Source organism: Felis catus, chromosome A2, assembly GCF_018350175.1.
Source record: "Felis catus isolate Fca126 chromosome A2, F.catus_Fca126_mat1.0, whole genome shotgun sequence".
Taxonomy (NCBI): Eukaryota; Metazoa; Chordata; class Mammalia; order Carnivora; family Felidae; genus Felis; species Felis catus.
In genome coordinates this window covers 157,155,174-157,179,897 of record NC_058369.1, presented here as the reverse complement: position 1 = coordinate 157,179,897, position 24,724 = coordinate 157,155,174, and the positions used below count along the sequence as shown (strand labels likewise).

The window sequence follows — 24,724 nt, the reverse complement described above, 5'->3', positions numbered from 1 at the left end:
GAGGCTAGGTACCTTAGCCAAGGTCTCCAATACCTCAAAAGGCTGAGCCAGCATTCAAAATCTATTTAATTGTAGACTTCATGGCCTTCAAGCTACGTTTCTTCCCTTTTTTGTGTTATTTGAAGTCTGAGCCTCATTTTCCCCAACTGAGAAAACAAGTGGAAAATGACCAGCTCATGCGCCCGCAGGGAGGGTGGCCTGTGAAGGTGCACGTGTTCCTGTCTCCCTCTTCGGTCCAGGCGCCTGCCCTGCCCTCCCCTAATATCACGACTCTGCTCTCATGGCCCAATTTCCTCTTCCCCCTTAAGAGGAAGCTGGATGGAGAGCTGCAGAGAAGGGCAGCCCCCAGCTCAGGGAGGGGATAATTTTAGCAGAGAATCCCTGGCAGAGGTAAGCAGGGGGGAAGGGAGGGGAGCTGTGAAATTCAACCTGATACTCATTCAAGGGCGGGGCGGGAAGGACATGCAATCCAGGTCAGAAACCTCGCTACTGCGCTGTAATTCCCAAACGTAGCACCCCCACAAAGAAGCTCTCCCCTGCTGAAAATGGGTACTTTGCTTACTCCCACTGTTCCAGTAATTTCCTAGCCTCTCTGAAACTTTGTATCCCTTCCTCTCTTGAGGACGGCCCCTTTTCCCTTGGGGTGCAGCCAACCAGGGTCAGCAGGCTTTTCATGCCCTTCCCTGTTTTCAGCCAACTCCCGCCCTCCCCCTGGTGAGGTGCTCCAGCTCAACTCTTTTTGCTCTTTCCCCTCCATATCCCTCACCACTTCCCCCCAGGTCCCACTGATGCCTCCCACCACGAGGCTCCTGCAGAATCTCTCATCTCTCACTGGGCCCATATGCACTCGCACACTTGCCTCTCCAGGCACACACTTTAGATACACTGCGCCCCAAGGATTTTCTAACCTACAAAGCCCAGTGCTTAGATCTCCTTCATGCTGCCCTGAATTCTCTTAAAATCCGTGTCCGTGCTACAAAGCCTTAAATCCAACTTGGGACCATGTAAATTCTGTAATCGTGACCATCCTCCTATTCCAGTCCAATCTCCTTCTCCAGCTTTCATCCCATAATCTACATAATCCAGAAGCAACAATGCTTGCTAATGACTCTTTGGTCTCATCTGACAATAAGAAATCCCAGTGCCACTACATTTTGGGCAGTTGCCTGTGGCCAAGACAACTCAGATGGGCCCACATCTGCGTATGTAACAAAGATCATGCAGCAGAGTAACAAAGGTGCTCGGCTCTGTGTCCAGCTCGTAAGGTGGTGAGGAATGCTGTAAGGGGCTAAGGAAATGAGAATACGTGGGCTTTAGAAGATTATCTGTGGAAACAGAGATGTCGGGCATACATCAGTAATAAATATGAGCGTTTATTTGGCACCTGAAGGCATATAAAATCCCGGCAGTGGGAAGTGGAAAGGTTCTATCACCCGAATACTTCCATATTTCGACCCAAGGGTAGAACTCCGCAACAAGTCTCCAAACCACCTGGCTCACCGAACAGGTATTTATTGAGCACCTGAACTACTACAGGCTGGGCACTGTGCCAGATACCACAGGAGATAGAGGGCATCTGTCTTCAAGAGCCAACAGTATCAGTGAACAAAACACATGGAAAAATCCAGAGTATAAATACTAAACTTGTGTATATTTTAAAGGGAAATTTTGTCCCAAAACATTTATTGAAGACCTATCCTGTGCCAGGCACTGGGTACATACTGGAGAACAAAAGAGACAAGGTTTCCACCCTCAGGGAGCTTATGACCTAGTTGGGGAGACAGAAATGAAGTGAAGCAAGCAAACACGTAATTATAAATTGTGCTAAGTGCAATGAGGGGATTAAACAGGATACAGTAATAAGGAAACATGGAAGATTATTTAGAGATAGAAAGGTCTTGGGAAGGTGGCATTTAGGCCACGACTTGAGAGGAGTGGAGCTCAGGAGACTCCAGAAGAGTGTCTGCGATGGTCCAGGGCAGGGAAAGAGCTCAGAATGTTTGAGAAACTGAGGAAGGGGCTGGGCTGTCACTTAGAGGGAAATCAGCATTTTGTGAGGTCCAAGCGGGGGGGGGGGGGGGGGGGGGGGGGGGGGGCGGGGTAGGAGCCCTGCAGGCCAAGGTTAGGAGTTTGGACATTACTTGAGGTGTAACAGAAATTCGAGCAGGAGAGTGACCTGATCAGATTTATAAAGACCCCAAATGAAAATCTGCCATATAGAGATTAGATTGGAGGGGGCAAGAATGGAAGTACAAGAAGAGGCCTTGAAGAACAGGGAAGCTTCATATGGCACACATGATCAACAACGCATGTAACAACAGTCTCTCTAAAATGGAGACATATGGCAAGGGAAACAGGCCATATAAAATCAAAAGGGGATTTGATACTGAAACAGAAAGCAGGAACAAACTACTACATGACATCCTTGAGCAGCCAAATGATCCAATTAAGTAGTATTTTAGACAGATTTGGTGGCAGCCAGGAAAGGAAGAGAGGAGAAAAGGGGAGAAACAGGAAGTAGGGAGATAACAACTAGGACGCTTTTTAAAAGGGACATTTCAGAGGAAGAAAAAGTTGATAAGGGGACAGGTTATGGAGTATGAGGAAGCATACCACTCTTATCTGCCTCTGCTAACATTCTCCGCGAGGCTCATTTCAGTAAAAAAGCTGAGAGAGAGAGAATAACCGATTAAAAGATCTTTGGAACCTCCCTGGGCAAAGATCAACGAGTTCTAGGTACACGGCATCCAAGCTGTAGCCTCTGCCAAGAGGCTGGGTTCCTTGAGCCTCAAGGAGCCAACAGTGGAGAACACGGGCCTTCCACTGGGTGGCCCCGTGGTGCCGCAAGGGGCGCACAGGTCACAACCACACACACAGTGGCACAGTGTGCGTTTAGTCCCACCTGCCCTCTTGAGGCTAAATGAAAAATGCCTCTGTTGAATCCAAACTCTCAGGCGGAGAGAAACGGGGTTGGGATATGAAAGAAAGACAAGACAGGAGATGGCCTCTGAAACATCTTAACTAATAAAAACAACTAATAAAAGCAACTATCAAAGTGCTGTCTGTAAAAGCCCTGAGGGCGGGAACCAAACACCAGCAGCGAGGCAACCCACGTGCCCTCTCCCCATCGAGACCCTGTGTTCACAACATCATCCGCCAGGCGCCTCTACAGTAGCCAGACACTCCCGGAAGCCAGGCCAGCCAGAGCCCGCTCTACAGGAAGGGAGCTTCAGCAAGACCGCTGGCCTACGGTCCCTGGAGCTAGAAGACAGGGAGGAGCCGATGAGGGGCGTGGTGTGCCACAAGCCTGGGAGATTCCCAATCCCTGAGGGGGAACAGAAACCGTGCGTCCGAAGAGAAAAGGCCCGGTGGCCTCCGTGCCGACAAGGACGGCCTCATGACAAGGACGGCCTCACGTGGGAGGGTGTCCCGGGAACAGGTAGAGGTGCCGGCACAGGGTGCTACAGTACTCAGACATCTCCTTGCACCGGTGGAACTCTGTGCCGGGGGCATAGCCTTCACGCTCCTTGATAAGTGCGTTCACCTGGAAAGACAGGAACCAGTAGTCCAGAGTCTGAGAATCTGGGGTTTGCACAAGAGGAAGGGTAGGGAGGCTATGAAGGATGGTGCAAGGGAGGACGAGGAGGAAGCGGGAACACCGCACAGAGGCTACTCACCGTAACAAGCATGTCGGCCACGTGCGTGTCACAAGCCCTCTCAGAGAACACTTGAGTGAGGGCCTCAATGTACCAGGAGCCCCGCTTGGTGTTCCGCATGGCAGCGGTGCCTGCAACCGGGATGGTATTAACCACACTGCGGAGGTCACGGGACACCTCACGCAGCTGGGTGTCCCAAAGTAGACTTCCGTGGTACCCTGTACCCTCCCCAGTCAGAGAGCCCAGCACGCAAAAGAGCATGTCTAAGAGGGTGCAGCCTCGGACTGTGGCTGGGGGCTCAGGATACCTCTGAGGCAGGCATAGCCGCAGATCATGTCCGAGCGCGTGGGCAGTCGGGTCTTCAGCAACTCCTTGCTGTCATCGCTCTCCTCGCACTCGGAGGACCCCGCGCGGTTCTTTCCGTCTTGCTGGTCAACCCCACGATCTGTTTCATCTGTAGCAACGGCAGACAGGACGGACAAACATGTTATTTCCTCCCATTGCTCTGGGGCCTGCCACAGGCAAGCCAAAGTTCCCTATGGCCTTGACTGGGAAGAGCCATTTCCAGCTGTTGCCTCCGACTTCTGGCTGCTGAAATTAAAAAACAAAACAACAAAACCATTACTCCCATCCCTGCCCCAGCACGCGTCCATTCCTCGGGGGAGCACCCAGAGGCCCGGCACCACGCTCAAGCATCTGCACATGTGCAAGGTACAGGGTCTGAGCTCCATCCGTGCTGTGTAAATCAGAGTGCTGATCAAATACTCCTTGTAAACAGAACTAAAAATCATATGCCCATGATTTACTTGTTCAATTAGCAATGTACCTGCCAGTCACAGTGCTTTTTATTGCAAAACACAAATATTGATAATGCAGCTTTGTATCAAAAAAACAAGTTAATAAATCAGTATGATTATGTGTAGGCTATGTAAAAACCACCTCAAATCTATGTTATGAAACTGAACATGCTCAGTTTCCAAGGTATTTTGGTATTTTTAATTTCATAAGCCAAATTGTAGCAGGTATCCAAGATCTGAGAGAAATTTATAAGAGGAAAAACTTAAAATTGCGGTAATTTGACTATTTTCTTCTAGATAATTGAAAAAGAACACCATTATTCAATTTTAGCAGTTCCTCCACATACCCTGAGTATATCCAACCTCCTGATGCAGGCCTCCTCTGTGCCCAGACATAGTCTTATTTGGATGTTGCACTTTTATTTTGGAGGAGGGTGGGGTGAGGTCAGTAGCAGAGACAGAGACCGAGGACACCCAGCTCAACACACTTAAGCTAAGAGAGTATGCTCCTTTCCAGTACTTTCTGTTCCATGCAACACTCAAGAGCCTAAAAGGCAAGTGAAGCTTGAAGACCTATGGTGAAATGACCAAAATTCACTGATCCCACAAACAGTTATCGAACAACTGCCATGTGCCAGGTACTGCTTTGCATTAAGCCCTAGGGATGTAGTGAAGGAGAGTCTCCTGCCCTTATGGAGCTCACATTCCACTTTGGGAGCCGGTCAACTGGGGAAGGGAGAGTAATTTCACAGACATCAATTACACGAACTAAGTGCAGGAGAAGACAGGTGAGCTCAAATCTTCAAAGGTCATCTCTTGAAGGATTTACTCTGAGAGAGAAGGTTCGGATTACCCTAGGAAAGAGCAATTTCTCCCTATCCAGCTCTGATCCTGTACACAAATCTCTGAATATAGGAGGAGAAAATGATCACGAGTATCTTCATTTCACTTTGCCAGTAATACCTCCTAAAGGAAATAGGCCAAGCTAAATGTGTTCCCTCAAGAAAAAAGAAGCTTCTTTCCTCCCTTGGTGTCTCAGATCTATTAATCAATAAGTATTATTGCTTCTTCCAATAACACAATATCCCATCTGTTTTCTGTATTATTGCTATTTTTTTAAGGAGATTAATTTTCATCCCTTCATTCAATATTTATTAAGTACTACCATATATCAGGCAGTGCTCTGGGGCTGGGCATCCAGCTGAACAGACACTAAGTTCCTGTCCTCATGTACTCTTTCCTCAGTGCAGTTCCCTAGCACGGTAATCGTCCTGGAAAAGAATTCATCACATTATTTAAGCTACCAACAGCTCCACACAATGATCTGCTGAAGTCCAAAATCTGTTTGACTAAAGATTTATCATCAGTGGCCTACCTTATCTTACTACACACCCACATAGATACCCAGTCTCTAAATCAGATCCGGGCAGACTTCCAGCCCAGCACAACATCTGGGGAAGAGTGGGGGCTGTCCTTTTAGTCCTGGTGTGCTTGTGGTCTTGTATTCCTGTTTCGTCTGGAAGCCCCTATTTACTACTCCACACCTATGCAGATTTTATCATTTTGGGTCCAAATTAAGCCTTACTAAATTAAGTCTCTACCAAATGTGTTCAAACTAAGCCAACTTAAAACGATCTATTCCCTACTGCTTACTCCTTCACACATATGGTTTGCATCTCACTAATTTCACCCTTGCTTGAGGCCTCTGAATTATTCTCAAGCTATTTCACGTACATTTGCTTTCTCTTTCTAGTCATCGGTAGGCTATTTAGAGAGACACCACATTTTTTCTTCTTTTTTTTTAAAGAGGAGCAGTTAGAGAGCCCACACATTTTCTTTTGCCTTTGTGACAGTGCCTAGTGTAGTCACGTTGTAGAACCTTAATAAAATTATCTCCTTTGGTGATATTATGACATTATTAACAGTATTAACCATTTACATCTGTTGAATACACAACAGATAAAAAAAATTATTTGTACGTTAGGACAAAGTGACCTTTAAGCCAAACTATAAGCCCCTTGAGGCCACTAACCATGTAATAATGGTCATGGCTGGCATTTTCTGTGGATTTACTATGAGCCAGGTCCTGTGCTAAGTAAGCCCTTCAAGTGTATGATTCTATTCAGTGATCACAACAACCTTACGAAGTAGGTCTGATCATTATCTACATTTTGTATGCAGGAAACTAAGGTGGAGAGACATCAAGTAACTTCTCTAACTTGACAGAACTGGTCAGTGGTAAAGTCAAAATGTGACTCCAAAGTTAGAGTTGCCCTCCAGGATGAAGAGTATGCCCACATGTCTTCGGAGCCTAGTCCTGGAGTCCTGGCTGCAGGCGAGAAAGAAGAGGGACAGAAGTGTCTCAGGGACAAGTAAGAGACAAAGCCCGACCTGGGGCTTCTGCACTGCAACCCTGCCCGGTACAAGGATGATGAAGAGGCAACGATGGAGCGCAGGTGAAAAGAGAGGGGAAGAGGGATGCAGGAAGGAAAAGAGGAAGTGAAAGAGAGACAGAAGAGACAGACAGAAGTGCCTCAACTGCAGTGAGTAACAAAAGAAAGCGCAGCAGAGTTAATAGTGCAGAGGTGACAGAGTTCTCACGAAGGAAGGCAAGGCACTGAGAAAGAGTCTTGAGAAGAGGGTATGGTGGTGCACAGAGAGCTGACCAACCTGAGAGCCATGGGCTGCCCAAGTCCCAGCACACCCCATGCATCGGGAGACACTTACAGAGCAAGAGAGGCGGTGGCAGCAGTGAACAGAAGGAGGTGCCCAAGGGATCCGATAGCACCTGAGAGGAGCAAACAGGAAAGTGAGAGCTGGTGGGAGGCTGCCCAGGAGCCACCACCCGGGTGCTGGTCTGCCAGGGCACTCACCTCCACGGCAGGCCTGGATGAAGAACATTTTCGGCTTGTTCTGTAGGTTTGGGCAACTAGCGTTGTCAAAGAGCCGAAAAACCTCTTGAAGCTGCCAGAAAGGAAGGAAAGAGAAAGGCGGCTAAGTAGTCCGCAGGGCCTCCTGAGTCCTGTATTGGCCACAGCAGCCATTACAGGAGAGATGGCTAGGCAGGAGGGGAAGTCACCGAGCTCGGACAGCTGTCAGACACGAGATGACACACACACCTGAAGCAGTTTGCCATCCACACCGTAGATGCCTCCCTCCACGCCATGAGAGAGGAGTGCCACTATGCAGGAGTCAGTGACACGGTGGGCAGGTAACTGGGCAAAATTCTGAAGTTTCTCTTGCATTTCCTGCAGGAAAAATACCTTTTGGTTAGTATCGTTCACTGTAGTCTGCGCCAATATCATCTTTCTTTGGTGTCTGAACCCCTGAGCTATTAGAAGATCTGATGCGTTCTATATATTATGTGGCCAACGATAACAGATGTCAGAGACCCTATGAGAGGCTAAAAAAAAGCTATGGACTCATCACAAAAATGCATGACTTCAGACACAGAATTCTGAATATAATTTCACAAAATTCAGACTCACTGAGATACATTAAGAACTCCTGGACTAGGGGCGCCTGGGTGGCTCAGTCGGTTAAGTGGCCGACTTCGGCTCAGGTCATGATCTCGCGGTCCGTGAGTTTGAGCCCCGTGTTGGGCTCTGTGCTGACAGCTCAGAGCCTGGAGCCTATTTCAGATTCTGTGTCTCCCTCTCTCTGACCCTCCCCCGTTCATGCTCTGTCTCTGTCTCAAAAATAAATAAACGTTAAAAAAAATTAAAAAAGAAAAAAAAAAAAAGAACTCCTGGACTAAAGCAAGTTACTAATGAAGCTAATCATGAGATAGTTAACTTTATCCACTCCCCAGTCATCAACCAAATCTTCTAGCAAATGCCCTTGTATAAAAATGACACAAGGAGGACCACCAGGTGAGTTATGAGTGAATCAAATATTTACCCAGCCATAAGGAAATAAGCTGTTCTCACTAAGGGCTAACAGGATCATGACAATAGAGAATACTAGCACTTTTATGCTATTTTCTGTCTGAGATTTTAAGTTCCCAGAAACAATGATGATATCTGTACAAAATGCTCACTTCAGGGAAGAGTGTGCTGTAAAGATAATTAAGCACAGGGCCATGGCTACATACATGGGCTACAGGATCAGACAGACCTAGCTTTGATCCCTGAGTTCATAAATTAGAATCAATTATTTCGTCCCTCAAAGCTCTAAAACTCATTTTGTAAGAGGGTAATTAAGAGTAAATTTTTTCCAAGTTTGTATAAAGATTAAATGAGATATTGCATAGAAAGGGTTTAGAATTATGACTGGCACCTACTGCAAAGATCTGCCATTATTATAATGTGCATATCTTACAAAGAGTAGTGATGTCATTTTCTCAAAGAAACCTACTACTGGTCAACCTTGTAGTCCAACTTAAGAACCTTATTTGTCATGCACCAGGTTGCCACATGTGAGTATCACTCTACCTTAAACACTTGGCCCATCCAAAGGCAAGCTATACAAAATAGTTTAATAATCCAATTTAAACTATTAAATCTAGGTCTCCCTCTACAACTAGAGAAGTCTGAATGGTCCCTCCTATTTGAGATGAGCAGGGAGAAAGCAAGTTCATTTTGACTATGAATTTTAATATCATGAAAATGAATATGCTATCTAGGCACATTAGTTACCATGTACAGCCCCCAATAAAAAGCACAGTTGTATATTTCTTACAAGTTCTGGAAAGTTGTAAGAAAGGCAAAGTCTTGGGTCCTAGCAAACTCCAGGTGATTCTGACATGCTAAAGTTTGAGAACTACTAATCTATTTGTTCAGAATACTTCTGTTTGCAGATAATGGAGACAATTATACAAAAGCCTTGAAAGGCTGCAACTTAAACTGGATATGAAGAACTTGGCTTTATTGAAAAGTATGTTCATTTTCTGGGCAAAGAGAAGCCAATCATAATATTGCAAATCTTACAGTAATAAAAAGATATCCAAAATTCATTTATTTCTAGAATATATAATCTTAAGAGAATACATGAGTATGAATGTTCTTCTTGAGTCGACCATAATAGAATTGTAACATAGAGTAGTTGAAGTTCATTTTGCTGGAAGAAGGCTGTAAAAATGTATGTTTGGCACCTACTCAAGAGCATTTTGAACTTAAGTGAGACTATCAGGTCAGTAAATAGTGGACAACAGAGCCCAAAGTAAAAACACACACACTTAGTAATTGAATTTAATAGTACTAAATGGATAAATGGAGGTTATATCATTTGGGTAAAATGTTCTGAAAGCAGCAAAGCTTAAAATAGGATCTCTAGATTTATTCCTGATAAAATTACAGTACTTCTAAAAATAGCAGAGTTCTTAACCAGAGGTTGGGGGACACAAGAGAATAACCTATAAACCCTCTGAAATGATACGCAAAACTTTACGGCTAGCTGCATTTTCCAGGAATGAGCCATAGCATGTCCTTACATTTTCAAAGCAGTCTGTGACCCAAATGTAAGTTAAAAATCAATACCACATGGCGGGGGGGTGGGGGGGGGGGTGGTGCCTGGGTGGCTCAGTCGGTTGAGCGTCTGACTTCGGCTCAGGTCATGATCTCACAGTTCGCGAGTTCGAGCCCCGTGTTGGGCTCTGTGCTGACAGCTCAGAGCCTGGAGTCTGCTTCAGATTCTGTGTCTCCCTCTCTCTCTGCCCCATACCCACTCATGCTCTGTCTCTGTCTTAAGAATAAATAAAACGCTACAAAAAATTTTTAAAACATAAATACCACGTGGTAAAAGGAAATCTGCCACTTTAAAATGTATCTCATTTCCTTGGGGTGCCTGGGTGGTTCAGTCGGTTGAGCGACCGACTTTGGCTCAGGTCATGATCTCACAGTTTGTGAGTTCGAGCCCCGCGTCAGACTCTGTGCTGACAGCTCAGAGTCTGGAACCTGCTTCTGATTCTGTGTCTCCCTCTCTCTCTGCCCTTCCCCCATTCATGCTCTGTCTCTCTCTGTCTCTGAAATAAACATTAAAAAAAAAATTAAAAAAATAAATAAAAATAAAATGTATCTCATTTCCTAATATACGATAACTGTTAATTCTAGAACTAGTAGCCTCATGGGAGGTGCAGTGACAGAAGACTTTGATGACCAGGAGGAAAACTGAAAACCTCCACGAGCAGTGAGAATACCAGTGTACTGTCCAGCACCATGTAGTGGAGAGGATTCTCTAAGACTATACTATTTCAAATTTTTAAATGCAATTATTTCTAAAGTCAAAAAGGTATAATAGGGAGAAAAAAAGATCTTAATTTTTTTTGGTTCTCTTTGCTTGCCAAATAATTACATGAGAAAAGAGTTGAGTCTCTTGAGAAGTCCTACCAGGAAGAAAATATTCTGTGCAGATGCCCAAAGAACCAAATTATCACAACCACTGTAACTACCTGGTTTTAACTGTACTGAGAGTTTGATTGATTGGCCACTGTTGGAAACTGACTGTGCAACGTCCTCCTCATGTTTCTGAGTCTCCAGAGCTAAGGACCAGGCTACAGGGAGGGCTATTCCCCCAAGGTTTAGTTCTATGCCTTTTGGTCTTCTGACTCTAACCTCCTTCTTAAAGATTTCATATTCTTATCACTTAAAGTATTTCTCCTGCACAGGTAATGCCCAAATGTTTGGTACTGATTTCTCTGAGACCCTCAAATCCTTACTTAATTTTTCTTTTTCTATATGCAGTCATTTAACCACCGAGCACAAACAGTACAATCATGCCATTACGCTATTTTCCACACACATTCTTTCCCTCTTGGTCTACTATTCTGTCCAGGATCCCAACATCTTGTACTCCCATTATATTAACTCCAAACTGGATTCCCTGCCACTTGTCTCCACTTCACTCTTCCCAATGGTAGCCCAAATCATCACTGTGAATGTATCACCTTTCTGTTAAAAAAATTACTAACAGTTTTGTAAAACAAGGAAGTTCAAGGGCCTGGGATTCTAGTCCCTTTATGTCCAATCTTATTTTTGGCACTTTTTTGCCATGGCACATTTGCTTTACCCATTATTTCCCTAACATCACAGACACATTTCTATCTATAGGCTATTCTCCCTGCCTAGGACCCCTCCCCCACTCCTCTGTGCTTCAGGGGCTTCTATCTTTCAAGGCCAGCTCAAGTCTCACACAATCCATTTATCTTTCTGACCACATCTACTGAGGGGATGGTTTCTTTATCTTAACTACTGTAGAAGACTTGTCTACTCTTGCTTGGTCCTTAAGAATATAAGGGAAGTACTTCTTTTTTTGCTGATGTCAAGACTACCTCATCTGAGGTCCTGTGAACTCAAGAATCACATTAAAAAAAATTTTCTAGTAAATTTATAGAAGCAAACATAGTTCCGCCTCAGCCATTGTAAAGTGTTCAAAATTAATTAATATTTATTTATTTTTATTTTTTTAAAAGTCGGCTCCATGGCCAGTGTGGAGCCCACCGTGGGGCTTGAACTCACAACCCTGTGATGTGGACACGAACTGAGATCAAGAGTAGGATGCTTAACCAACTGAGCCACCCACGTGCCTCTGATTAATTTTTAAAGTAAGTTCTATGCCCAACGTGGGGGTTGAACTTACAACACCAAGATCAAGAATCATATGCTTTCCCAACTGAGCCAGCCAGGAGCCCCTAGGACAATGTAACCAGAGAATTAGAATCTAATAGGTACTTGAATCTACATCAGTTTTAGCATAAATGGGAATGGTATTTGTGAAGTGGGTTCATGGGTACACCAAATCTGCTGAATGCCTCTGAAAAACAGTAGTATATAGCTGACTTGGTGACTCAGGACTGTTGTTATTTATTTATTTATTTATTTATTTATTTATTTATTTATTTATTTATTTATTAAGTTTATTTTGAGAGACAAAGAACAAGCTGGGGAGGGGCAGAGAGAGAGGGAGACAGAGGATCGGAAGTGGGTTCAGTGCTGACAGCAGAGCCTGACGTGGGGCTCGAACTCACAAACCATGAGATCATGGCCTGAGCCAAAGGCAGATGCTTAACTGAGTCACCCAGGCACCCCAGCACTGTATTTTTAATTATCAAGCATATAAAATCCCTTATCAACTGCATACAATTTGGAAAACTATGACATAATAACTTCCTAGTAAAAGGAATGGCTAGAGGGGCACCTGGATGGCTCAGTCGGTTAAGCATCTGACCCTTGATTTTGGCTCAGGTCATGATCTCATGGTTCATGAGTTCGAACACCTCCTTGGGCTCTGTGCTGAACAGCATGGAGCCTGCTTGGGATTCTTTCTTTCCCCTCTGTTCCTCCCCTACATGTGCATGTGCTCTCTCTCTCTCAGAATATTTAAAAAAGAAAAAAAAAAAGGCTAGACCAAAAGCTCTAGAGAAACATAAATAAACATTCATTTTGTTAAGTGGTCTTCTAAGTGGTCTCTTGGTAGGAATTACGGCTGATGTCCTACCCTCAGTCCCTTCACGCTCAGTAGACCTCTTAGGAAAGCATATAACCTACTTGATCAAGAGTCACAGCCTCTACTGACTGAGCCAGCTAGGTGCCCCAAGCATATAACCTACTTGAATATCACTTGATTACTACAGAAGCTGTTCCAGCCATGGCTCTGAAGCATGGATGGGTTTACTTCTCTGCATGGGCTATTATTGCAAAGGTGGTGAAAAGAGCAGGTAAATAACAACACTCAGGTACCTACTGTTGAAACTGGCCTTACCAAAGTACAGCATGTATACAATCATTCTCAAAGAAGATAGCTGAGAAACAGAAATGAAGACCACAGACAATGCTGAAGACAAAACAAAGATTTCCTATCTCAACAAGTCAAAGTGAATTTCCTACAAACTCTGATTTTACCACTGATGTTCCCAAAAGCAAATTTGAGAAAGTACTATTATTCTGGAATCAAAATGAAGAATTAGGGGTGGAGAGATGGGTTAAATAGGTGATGGGGATTAAGGAGTGCACTTGTTATGATGAGCACAGGGTGATGTATGAAGTATTGAATTATTATATTGTATACATGCAACTAACATACCACTGTATGTTAACTAACTGGAATTAAAATAAAAACTTAAAAAGAGCAAAAGGATGGAAATGGGAAAAAAAATGAAGATTAATTATCTATTTACCAATAGGCTATCATCAATTCCAGAAGAGAAATACCTAAAGGTAACGAAGTCAGCAGTACGGCTCAGTAATTGGGGTTAACAGGGAAAACAGGGAATAGCACACAATGAAAATGCTTGCAATTTGTAGGAATCTAGTCCGGAAGTAATCTACTCTAAGATCTGTCGGAAGTAATCTACTCTAAGATCTGTCTTGTGGTCACACAACTGGTAAGGGTAAGGAATTTTTCCATGTTAATTCATGGAAACTGCCAAGGACAGTTCTAGCAAACTTTCACTTGCAAGAATATTATCTGCCAAAGTAATCTTTTCAACAATAACTGGACTTGTAAGCAACAATATCAACCAAGAAGTAAATGTCCTGTGTCATCATGGCTTAGAAGTATCTTTCCTGATTGGCTGGGAGAATCTCAGTGTCTCCTTACATCCTGAGTGACTGCGAACCAAGTTTCTGAACATGGAAGAGTAAGAACCCAAACTGGGACTGGTATTGCTCAGGAGAGCACAGTGACTGGAGCTGCTGGCTGGCCTGAATTCTTTTTTCTTTTTTTTTTTTAACTAGCTTGCAAGGCAAGACACAGAACAGAATGAGTAAAAAGGTACAAAGGAAAATAGAACTTGAGGGGCACCTGGGTGGCTCAGTCAGTTTAGTGTCCGACTTCGGCTCAGGTCACGATCTCACGGCTCGTGAGTTTGAGACCTGCACTGGGTTCTGTGCTGACAGCTCAGAGCCTGGAGCCTGCTTTGGATTCTGCGTCTCCCTCTCTCTCAAAAATAAACATAAAAAAAAATTAAAAAAAAAACCAAAAACAACAAAAAACCCACCATAATTTGAGTAACACCTGAGTAACATCTATCCAGCAGGTAGAAGAGCAGTGAATGTTCCTGGCCCCAAAGTGTTGCCCAGCCCTCCAATGCACACATTAGATGTACCTGTGCAGTCTGGTCAAGTAGAACATGGACTTTGTAGCCTAAGAGCTTGAAAAGGGTGACCAGAGTGCTGTGGTCCACATCCCCTCCAGAGCGAAATTCCAGGTCTTTCTCTCCAGTGAAGTGTACATTGCTCAGCACCAATGCCAGGCCACGAGGCCGAGACTGCAACCTATAGGCCTGGGGCAGGATGGGGGTGTGGGGGAGGCCAATTAGAGCTTCTTATGGACACAAACTATGTCTCCCCAACTAAAAAATCCGACACATTTCAAGAAAACAAAGCCATCCTATTTTCGTAAACCCCACCAGGTCAATACAGAGAAATGCCCAGAGAAGATAACCAATCAGTAATGCCTTTCTGACTAATAAAGCAGGAAGGAGATATATACACAATCTAAGTTCAGATGCCTAGGAAGGGTCTCCCATTTCCCAACTCTTCCTCTTGCATTCTGCATGACTCACCAGCTGGTAGTGTGTTTGATAAAACTCGGGAGTGCAAGGCTTCACCTGAAGGCAGGGAGGACCATCTCCATTGTCTAGGGAGTGTTCCACAGCATCTGTGGCACAGAGAGCCAAAAACACTAGTATACAATCTGTGTCAATCCTAGTACTTCATTGTAACTTAAGGCACCCTGTTGAACTGGGGTTTTAATAATTAGCGATTCTGCTCACTCCCCAAAACTGTCAAATCCAGGAGGGCAGAGACCCTATGTGCTTTTGCTCACTGCTGGATTACCCTCCCACATACCGTACTGGATGGGGTATCTGATAAAAGCCTTTTTCTAATCAATAGGCTACTCAGTCAGCAGGCTAGTGGCCCAAAATGTAGTCTTTGCTCATTCTAAAGTAGCGGCTTTAAGGAGCCAGGCCACTCGGGTAGGAATTTCCTACCTATACCTGAGCTAAGGGCTAAATATTGTGGAAAAATCATCTGTGATGGAAGGAAGCAGGTCCAACCAATACTCCATCTAAACTTTCCTGCTAGTCCCTAACAAAGTCACTGAGGAAACTGTTCCCAGTATGAATATAAATAGGAATCGTGCTAGGGCAAAATCAGATACCAGTCAAGAAACAAGTCAATCTGTGGGATGTGTTATGCCATCGATTCTCACCTGGAGACAGGCGGAGTTGCTTGTGAGGGGGACAGGACTCACACATCGGGAAGGGGAGACTCCAGTCGTTGTCACAGCTCAACTGTAAGAAACCAGGACCCATCATACCAGGTCTTAAGGAGATGATCCAGTCTGAATAAAACCATCACCTAGTCTCCCCAGCCCCATCTCAAAAATTCCTTTCCCACCAAACGAATCCTTCTCAACACACCACATGTCTAGGGCTCCATACCGGTGGGACTGCATGCTGAAGATCAGAGAGGGTAGTGAGCAACAGATCCTCCAGATGACCCTGCTTGGTCTCCCTCAGGGCCACACAGAAGGCATTAAAAGCCTGGGGACCCCTCTTGGGCAGCAAGTTGAGAAGTTCCACATTTTGGCTGAAACTGCCCACTTTGGCCTAAGATAAAAAAAAAACAACAACATGAAATCATATTTACTTATCCAGCTATAATTTTCTCTCTCCAGACGACCTTCCTAGTAATCTCAAGAATCCTTTTACAGGAAAAATACATGTATGGGGGGAAGTCTTTCCTATTATTCTTAAATTATATGTCTTTTCTGTTTAAGGCTTTAGGGTAGAAGGGCATTTTCATTTCCTTAGTAAGGCTCTACATCCTTGCCATACTTTGTCATACTCCCACGACCAATTTATTTATTTGGCGTTTCTCTTTTGCTTCCAAATACCTGAATGTGCTCCCTCATTTCCAAGGTGATGATGTCCTTCTCTAGGAGGTGTTCTAACAGTTCACTCAGCAAAAGTTGTTTGGCCAGTACCACTCGGTTCTTTTTTAGTGCTTCCTGATGGTCAGGATGCATGCCACACACTCCCAGTATCCTACAGATTTAAGGCAGAGGGAAAGGCTGTCAGGTACAAGATTTGGCACAGAAGAGTAGAATGGAACAGCTGTGGGTAGACAGAACACAAAGAATGGGACTGCAATAACCAATATTAAGCATATTTTATTGAATCTGGTTAAAATCAAAGCAGTATTCAGCAGTAACACACTGGTCATAAAGAAATAACGTATAATTTTTTATGGAGTATGTTAAACTGAGACCATCCTCTGAGATGAATTAGTCTGTCTAGGGGAGGAAAATACCTATCTTGAAAAAATGATACACACAGAAGCACACATATATTTATGAGAAGAAATATTCCTCTGACACACCAATTTCAATTAAGAGATTATTCCAGGGGGCCTGGGCGGCTCAGTTGGTTAAGTGTCCAACTTTGGTGGCTCAGGTCACGATCTCGCGGTTTGTGGGTTGGAGCCCCGCATTGGGTTCTGGGCTGACAGCTTTGAGCCTGGAGCCTGCTTCCCCACTCTGTGTGTCTGTCTGTCTCTCTCTCTGCCCCTCCCCCACTCGTGCTCTGTCCCTCTCTCTCAAAAATAAAGACATTAAAAAAATTAAAAAAAAAAATTAAAAGATTACTCCAGAAAACCTTTTGCATTATTTATCTAGGCTGCTATAAATGATATGTTTAAAATGATCCCGGGTGAGGAATAAAATAATTTAATACAATGGCAAAAGTTCAAGCCAATCGCTGGCTTTAACACGAAATAAATGAGATAGGTGTACACACACGCACGTACTCTCTATCCCACTTATATCTATGGTTTTTAAAACTTAAGTTCTTGTGACAAAATGATGCTAGAAATAAGAACTGGGTAAGCAGAAAGTATGACAGAAAGTCACAGTAAATACAGACGACAAACAGAATCAATATAACTTGAGATCACTTTAAAGAGTTAAAACATAAAGGCTAAATTCTTTTGGTAATTTAATAGAGATGGCTATTTCAAGGATTCTTGGTTTTGCTATTGGTTTGGAAAGAGACCAGCTTCTGTTTATGAATTTTAAAATTCCCATTTCCAATATATATCATCTCTGTGCCTAGTTTACATAAACCCAGAGCTCACCAGCCTGCTTAGTTCCCAAGAAGATGACAACAGTAAGGGTCTGACGGCGGGAAAGGGATGAGATAACAGCTTCAGTTTATAACTTTAAAGCCTATGTAAAGATGCATACTGATTTCAAAGATATTAAAATGTGGGGGAGGGGGGATGAGGAATTTGCATCTTAGAATCAGTTAAATACCATGCATTTATAGGATGCACTTGGCTTAACTCCAGGTTAGAGATATATAGAGGAAGGAAAAGCAGAGTCCTGGAAGAGCTGAGAGACCCAAGAGGAGGATGGCATGTGGACCTTAAGGCAGAGGAAGTGGTCAGCAAAACATTCCCAAGATTGGAAGCAGCCAACTTCGGTTAAGTTTAGGGTTTGGGACAGTGATGTTTGAAACTCCATTTAAGCTTCGGGTTTCTGTTTATTAGAAATACTCCCATGACCCCAAACCTTCAGTAGAAACCTGCTACAATAGATCTGGACAAATCAAAAACCTTATTTAAGAAATCACCTTAGGGCGCCTGGCTGGCTCAGTCGGCACAGTGAGCAACTCTTGATCCCGGGTTTGTGAGTTTGAGCCCCACGCTGGGTGCAGAGATTAGTTAAAAAAAAAAAAAAAAAAAAAGCGGGGCACCTGGATGGCTCGGTTGGTTAAGTGTCTGACTCTTGATATTGGCCCAGGTCATGATCTCAGAGTCAGCTGTGGAATTGAGCCCCGTGTCCGGCTCAGCTGGCAGTGTGGAGCCTGCTTGGGATTCTCTCCCTGCCCTTCCTGTGCTCTCTCTCTTGAAATAAATAAACTTTAAAAAAATTAAAATAAAAAAATCTTTAGGGTGACTGAGTGACTCAGTTGAGTGTCTGACTCTTAATTTTGGGTTGGGTCATGATCCCAGGGTCATGGGATCAAGCCCTGCGTGGGGCTTTGTGCTGAGCGTGGAGCCTGCTTGAGATGCTCTCTCTCCCTCTGCCCCTCTCCCCTGCTTGTGCTTGTTCTCTCTTAAATAATAAATTAATTAATGAGTGAATAAATAGACATCTAAAAAATACATATATAAAAGAATCACCTTAGAAAACACCAAGCCAGTAACAATGATGGCGTATATGAAACTCTGGTAAAAATAAATGTTATCAGGCCAACTGCAAGACAACATCACAGCTGGAGATGCTGGGTATTTCCTTAAGATACCTATCATTGGTGAAGCAGGTTTCCTCAAGTTTCATCCCTTAGTTTACCAGCAGCATTTCAAACTTTCTCCTCCCTTGGTTTCCCTGATACTTTCTCTCCAGTCCCTCTCTCCGCCAACTGTTCCTGTTCCTTCACAAGATCTGTAGCCTGCCCTTGAATGTTGACATTCCATTAGGAACCCCCTCAAAGAGCCTCTCCCTATTCAATCTCACCCATACTCACAATTCACTAACTGACTCACAATTCTTAACTCTTTCAAGTTCTAGACTTAAATTGTCAATTAGGTTTAATCAGAAGCATTATCCATTCTCCACACACCTGCTGCTTTCTGCATTCCACTTTAGGCCAAAGTCTCAATTGTGGACTTTCCCAAAGTAATCATAATCATCTAGAACTCCAGGCCACAGATGGAAGGGGAGGAGGAAAAGGAGAAGAGGACACAAAAGGAATTCCTAAGTCTGGATTCTGTGTTTTTTCTGCAGGTTCTGGCTCCAAAGCCCGAAGTTAATCTTCTGGGTCTGGACCACGAGGCATTAAAATGTTATCCAGGGTGATGCCTGCCATGAAATGATATAACTGGGGCAGAGGCGGAGACACACTGGGAGTCTCGGAACCACCTCGTCCTTTCAAAGTACTCAACCCCTAAAGCCCGTGTCGACTGCTTTGAAAACCTGATCACTGTACCCAAAGCAATACGTGTCATGATACAGTCAATCCAAATCAAATGCACATCAGGGAGAACTGCGAGGTCTGCAGATGTCATCCGCTTTTAAGGGGGCAAAGTTCCTCATATAGGAGTAGAGGGAAAGAAAGGATGGAGAATCTTTAAGAGAAGCCGAGATTCGGCAGTACCGGAGAGCTCCTCATGTCCAGAGACCCCTGGGGTTGGTCAAAGCAGGTTGGGGCAGTCGGCTCACGAGGGACAGGGCCGAGAGGAAGCCCGCCGCTCGCGCGCCCCTCGGGGACTCGCCTGGCCTCCCACCCTTGGCTGCACGGGTGGACACTGCTGCTTCCAGGGGCTCCGAGGGGAGGAGGTGCCAGGGCCATGATCCGTATTCCCTTCCCTGGGCCCAACTAAGGACCTGTGCGACCCTCCCTCACTCACCTGCGCCCTCTGTCAGCGGCCATTACCTCCTTTCGGTGCAGACAGGGCCGGGAGGCCGCGCTCGGCGCCGCCATTTACCGCTTTTCCCGGGCTGCGCGCGTACCGCCCACATCCAAACAAACGGAAAACCCTCACGCCCTCAGCATCCCTCCCCCAGGCCGCCGGCGCACATTGCGCCTGCGCGCTGTTTCTTCTAGCTCCACCCCCACGCGAGAGCTGCCCCGCCTCTGCCGTCGCCAGTGTGTGCGCAGGCACAGAGCCCTCGCGCTAGAAGCGCCGTCCAATGGGGTGAGAGAGCGCTCTTGGCGGAAAGGGAAGGGGCGGGGGGAGGCGAGGAAACACCCCGTCCTACGCGGGAATCCGATTGGTCATCGGTTCCCGCGGAAATCGCGGATGCCTCTCCGGCGCCTCCCACCCTGTCGCACCCGCCTATTGCAACGTTACTGAGACGGGTTTGGCCGGACTTTATGCTTTATTGAACTGTTGGGGCCAGGATAAGGAAGAGATAGAGGGCACTAGGCGTTACACAGATACCACACAGTGGATGAAAGCCTAAGTGGGGAGCGCACTCCTGAGGAAGGTGGGTCAGCGATGGCCGAGCAGCTCCCAGTGGCTAAAACCTACATTACAGCCGAAGCACGATTCCGGAAAATCTAGTGTTCTGTTGGGATCTTAGCGAGCAGGACCCGGGGTGGGGGGTGGGGGGTGGGGTGCGGGGGTAAAACGCTGCGGTCCGAGCGCAGGGGTGAGGCTTAAGCGGTTAGACACCGTGCATGTGGGTCCAGCGCTTCATAGCAGGTGATTCAAGAGTCACCCTTAGGTACTCCTCCACCCCTGGCAAGCCCCTGTCTTATCCTTTCTGACCCTTGTCCACTCGTCTTAAATTCGGAAGTCCCTCCCCCGGGGCAGTTTACTCCAGTTTCCCAATGGGGTGGGGACCCTGCCCTGGAGACTGCTCTTTAGCCCCAGGGCAGAAATTGCCCCTTACCTGGAGCAGGGGCTATCACGGCTTTGATTAGCTTTGCTCATCTAGGAGAGAGGGCACACTCCTGGTCACAATCAGCCCACACTGCCCGCAGACACAACTGGTCCACCGTTCTGTCCCTAGGAAGGCTCCCACCTGTCTCCAGCAGTTGCTCAAGATAGAGATTGAGAGATTTGTGGATGACCTTGCATTGAAAATACAGTAGGCTTTGTGATCAGAAGAGTAAACATTTTTATGCTATTTACTAGCAGTGTGCCCCTGTGCAAATTATCAAACTCCTCTGACCCTTGGGATCCTTATTTTTCAAATGAGGGCAGTAATACCTCACAAGGCTGGGAAAGTCTTCTTGTGCTAATAGAGATGAAGCACCCAGAACAGTAGCAACATAGCTGTCACTCAGATGTTTCTTTTCTTCCTTCTCCAGATTCTCTGGGTCACTCCTCTCATACTCGTCTAACTCTGGAAATATCAGATATGGGGTAGGTCACTGAATGTTACTCGAAGACTCCAACAGTGCTATGTACATCTCAGCTGGGAGAGGCTTAGGATAGCCTGACTGCCCTCGGTGTTAAGTTCCCCACGTGGAAACAGAGTTCCTGATACGTGGCAGGCACTGGGAAATGTTGGTCAAATGAATGAATGAGTCTGGCGCAGAGAGGATATATCCTGGCATAGTCTTTTAGGGGGGTGTCCGGTTGTTTTCAAAGAAAACATCATCAGGTTGACCAAAGCTGACATCATAGTCAGGGGGTGGGGTAAGAGGCTCCAGTTTGGGGGGCATCCCCAACATCTGCAGGTCAGGAGCAGTGGACACAGCTCGGGGTCCCCGAAGCCGAAGGCTGATTGGAGCTCTTCCAGGGTTTCCTGAGGTCGTAGATCCCTCTGAGCCCACTCGCCTTTCCAGTCTAGCTCTTTCGGGCCCCTCTGGATGGCCAGGCTGTCCTTCCTCAAGTACTGGAGGGGTTACAACACTGCTGTAGGGGGGTGGTTGACCCAGCTCTTGGGGGCGGCACTGTGATTCCAACACCACAGCCTCTTCATAGGTTGGCACCTCAAAGGCCTCGTTGTCGCTGAGGGAGGAGAAATAAAATCACTGGTGGCCTCCTGTGTGGAGTCCTTTTCCGCTTTACTGTCTTCTATTGGCAAAAGAACCTTCCACTAACCCCACCCCCCACCCCCTCATTGATACTAGTAACAGGGAAGCAGAGCTATATGCCTGAGAGACTAGAGGGACACCAGGAAAAAGGGGCCATCGTGTATTCCTAGAATTCTGCCCGCCCCTTAACTCACCGTGCATTGCTTGAGGCCCCCGAATTCTCGGTCTGCATTGATCGGAACCCCCTTTCCAGAATACAGGCCAGGAGGCAGGCAAACAAGAAGAAGCCACCCAAGGTGAGAAAGAAATAAGCAACAGGGGCGATGTCTGGCTGTATGCCCAGCAAAGCCAGCCCCAGGAGGAAGGAGGCGCAGCACAGGAAGAGAAGCGGCTTCTCCAGTCTCCCCCAAAACTGTCTTGGCACCATGGCCCCTCCCCAGGCTCCTGCAAAAAGACACACAGGTATTGTGTCTAAACTAGCAACTGGCGTCCCGGCCAGGTCAGATTCCGCAGTAACCATATCGGACACCTTTGGGTCTCAGGTTCTTCAGTCTCAAATCAAATAAATGGCCAAAACATATGACCTTCAGGGTTCCCTTCAGCTTTGTAATTCTCTCTAGGATCAATCAGAGTGCTAGGGTATCAGTGCATGTGGAGTAGCCAGGAAATAAACCCAGGATCTTTCATGCAACTTACTGTGTAATGGCCCTGCCTTCCTTCCTTCTTCCTTCTTCTTTGCAGTGTCCCTTCCAGCTCTTTCTACACCATCCAAGACCCAGTCCTGGCTGGCCCTGCCTGGGGCTTTGGTGCTCACCAGCGTCTGTGGAATCCAGGTAATGAGGCAAACCCTGCCTTTTCTCTATAATTGCTCTGCACTGGACCTCCACCCTACCTCCCCGTCTCCCCACTTAGACCCTGTTGGGGAGAGAAGTTGGGAAGGAGCACCATTACCCTGTCTGACTCCATCTTCCCATTTCCTCTACTCAGCCCGTGCTCTGGTTGGATGGAGAAAATGTACATGGACCCGACAAAGCCACAGGGACACAACTATATGAGAGGGCCTCTTACAGAGGCCTCCATCTATTGGAGGCCCAGATGGAGCCCGGATAACTGGAGGCCCAGATAACTCCTGATCTCTCTATACTCCGCACCTGCCAGGGTACCCCATCCTCTATGGGCCTTAACTCCGTAAGCTCAGATTTCAAACTTCCTGTCTGAAGTTACCACAAGGGCTGGGAGGCTGGTGGGGAGAAGCAGCAACACCTGGTTAGCAGCACCCCAAAACCAACCCATCAGGAATTCCCTGAACTCTGCTATCAAGAAGTCAAAGACTAGGTAGGGCCCAGACCCCCTTCTTTAACCCTAACTCCAATCCCCCTTCTTGAACCCAACCGCCCCTACCCTTCTCACCGGTCTTAGAAGTTCCTCTCTCACCTGTCTGGAACGACTCCGCAGAAAGTAGGTTGTAGCCGAGCCGGAGGAGGCGGGGGTGGAGCCCACTGGCTCCACCCACTTTTCTGTTCCAATCCCTCAGTTCCTGGCATAGGCTTCCTCCTCTTTCTGCTTCCACTTGACCTGCTACTGCCCCACCTTGATTTTTTTTTTTTTCTTTTTTGGTTTTTACTCCACCCACCCCGTACCCGTGCCTTAATGAGAGTGCTCCTGTCACCCCCACCCCCACCTCAGTGATCTTTGTACTTAGGACCAGATTTATATTCAGTTTCCACCTCTGCTCAAAGCACACTGTATTCTGAATAGTTTGTCTTATATTTAGGTAATGTATTTAATGCCTAGGAGCGGAGGCCACAATTTATTTAATCTCTCTAGATCACATAGTGCTTTGCATGGTTTGCTGTGGGCATGGGATGGCGTGTCCTGCTTTAGCTGCTGCCAAAGTACCGTTTCTGTGAACTTGTTTTCTGCAGGCCTGTAAGACATTTTGGTATATGCTTCTTGGCCCACTTGACTCTTGATTCTTCAAAAGCCACATCCAGGGTGATGCCTACTGTGGAGGCTGTCTCCACAGTGTATCTAGAACATTCCTTCCTACCCCTGTTTAAGCCTTTAGCTGTTTATTTAGTAATTTTCTGTTTACATACCTTTCTTCCACTGTAAGCTTTTCTTTAAAAATTTTTAAGTTTATTTATTTATTTTGAGAGAGGCAGAGACAGCACAAGTAGGGGAGAAGAGAGAGAGGGAGAGAGAGAGAATCCCAAGCAGGCTGAGGAATCCTGAGGAATCCAAGCAGGCTTGAGAGAATCCCAAGGCCAGGCTTGAACTCAGGAAACCTCAAGATCATCACCTGAGGCAAAACCAAGGGTCTGACGCTTAACCAACTGAGCCACCCAGGTGCTCCCACTGTGAGCTTTTCAAAGTGAGTGATTAGTTTCAATACTTTCTGAATCCCTGCAACTGACATTGGTTTCTGACACATGTTAGGTGCTCATTAAACAAAGTCGAATGCTCTCATTAGAAGGCTACCATTTTGCCTGGCCTCACCACCCACTGGAGATCCAGGACCCACTCTTTTTTTTTTTTTTTTGTTAATGCTTATTTATTTTTGAGAGAGACAGAGACAGAGCATGAGCAGGGAAAGGGGAGAGAGAGAGGGGGACACAGAATCTGAAGCAGGCTCCAGGCTCTGAGCTGTCAGCACAGAGTCCAATGCATGGTTCAAACTCACAAGCCATGAGTGAGATCATGACCTGAGCCAAAGTTGGACACTTAACTGACTGAGCCACCCAGGAGCCCCAAGGACCCAGTCTTTTAAGGGAACCCTGACAATAACTCAAGGTGAGGCAGGTGTTGGGAGGTGTAGAGAGGATGGAGGCATACTT

The 24,724-nt window shown here is 45.9% G+C and overlaps 3 protein-coding genes across 18 annotated transcripts in view; 1 reads left to right on the top strand and 2 right to left on the bottom strand.

Moving 5' to 3' along the window:
• Positions 1 to 1,353: 1,353 nt before the first annotated feature.
• Positions 1,354 to 21,240, bottom strand: CASP2 (caspase 2). Of its 4 annotated transcripts, none has more exons than XM_045052914.1 (11): positions 21,115 to 21,240; positions 16,292 to 16,442; positions 15,837 to 16,004; positions 15,605 to 15,686; positions 14,955 to 15,049; positions 14,496 to 14,672; positions 7,573 to 7,701; positions 7,327 to 7,417; positions 3,964 to 4,110; positions 3,678 to 3,787; positions 1,354 to 3,544 (listed from the first exon to the last, which is right to left on the bottom strand). In XM_045052914.1, exons 2-11 carry the CDS (start codon positions 16,421 to 16,423, stop codon positions 3,413 to 3,415), a joined length of 1,263 nt encoding a protein of 420 aa, XP_044908849.1. In that variant the 5' UTR covers positions 16,424 to 16,442; positions 21,115 to 21,240; the 3' UTR covers positions 1,354 to 3,412. The 4 variants fall into 4 exon arrangements, with proteins under 4 accessions (XP_044908849.1, XP_003983182.2, XP_019681522.1 ...); XM_003983133.5 differs by lacking the exon at positions 21,115 to 21,240 and adding an exon at positions 19,807 to 19,983; XM_019825963.3 differs by lacking the exons at positions 14,496 to 14,672; positions 21,115 to 21,240 and adding an exon at positions 19,807 to 19,986.
• Positions 20,248 to 24,724, top strand: part of KEL (Kell metallo-endopeptidase) — a 281,013-nt gene continuing 276,536 nt past the window's right edge. For 8 of the 10 annotated variants that reach the window (XM_045052902.1, XM_045052901.1, XM_023250660.2 and 5 more), the window contains exons 1-3: positions 20,248 to 20,386; positions 21,216 to 21,270; positions 22,629 to 22,720. In XM_045052902.1, the coding sequence (XP_044908837.1) occupies positions 21,266 to 21,270; positions 22,629 to 22,720 (97 nt within the window). In that variant the 5' untranslated portion in view covers positions 20,248 to 20,386; positions 21,216 to 21,265. Of the gene's footprint in view, positions 20,387 to 21,215; positions 21,271 to 22,212; positions 22,350 to 22,628; positions 22,721 to 22,874; positions 23,076 to 24,724 lie in introns of those variants that run through there. The other 2 variants (XM_045052903.1, XM_045052904.1) reach the window with 2 other exon arrangements.
• Positions 21,006 to 24,488, bottom strand: TMEM139 (transmembrane protein 139). Of its 4 annotated transcripts, none has more exons than XM_045052919.1 (3): positions 23,298 to 24,487; positions 22,082 to 22,707; positions 21,006 to 21,861 (listed from the first exon to the last, which is right to left on the bottom strand). In XM_045052919.1, the coding sequence occupies exons 2-3, from the start codon at positions 22,405 to 22,407 to the stop codon at positions 21,471 to 21,473; spliced, it is 717 nt and encodes a 238-aa protein (XP_044908854.1). In that variant the 5' UTR covers positions 22,408 to 22,707; positions 23,298 to 24,487; the 3' UTR covers positions 21,006 to 21,470. The 4 variants fall into 4 exon arrangements, with proteins under 4 accessions (XP_044908854.1, XP_044908856.1, XP_019681520.1 ...); XM_045052921.1 differs by having other exon boundaries at positions 23,322 to 24,487; XM_019825961.3 differs by lacking the exon at positions 22,082 to 22,707 and having other exon boundaries at positions 23,322 to 24,488.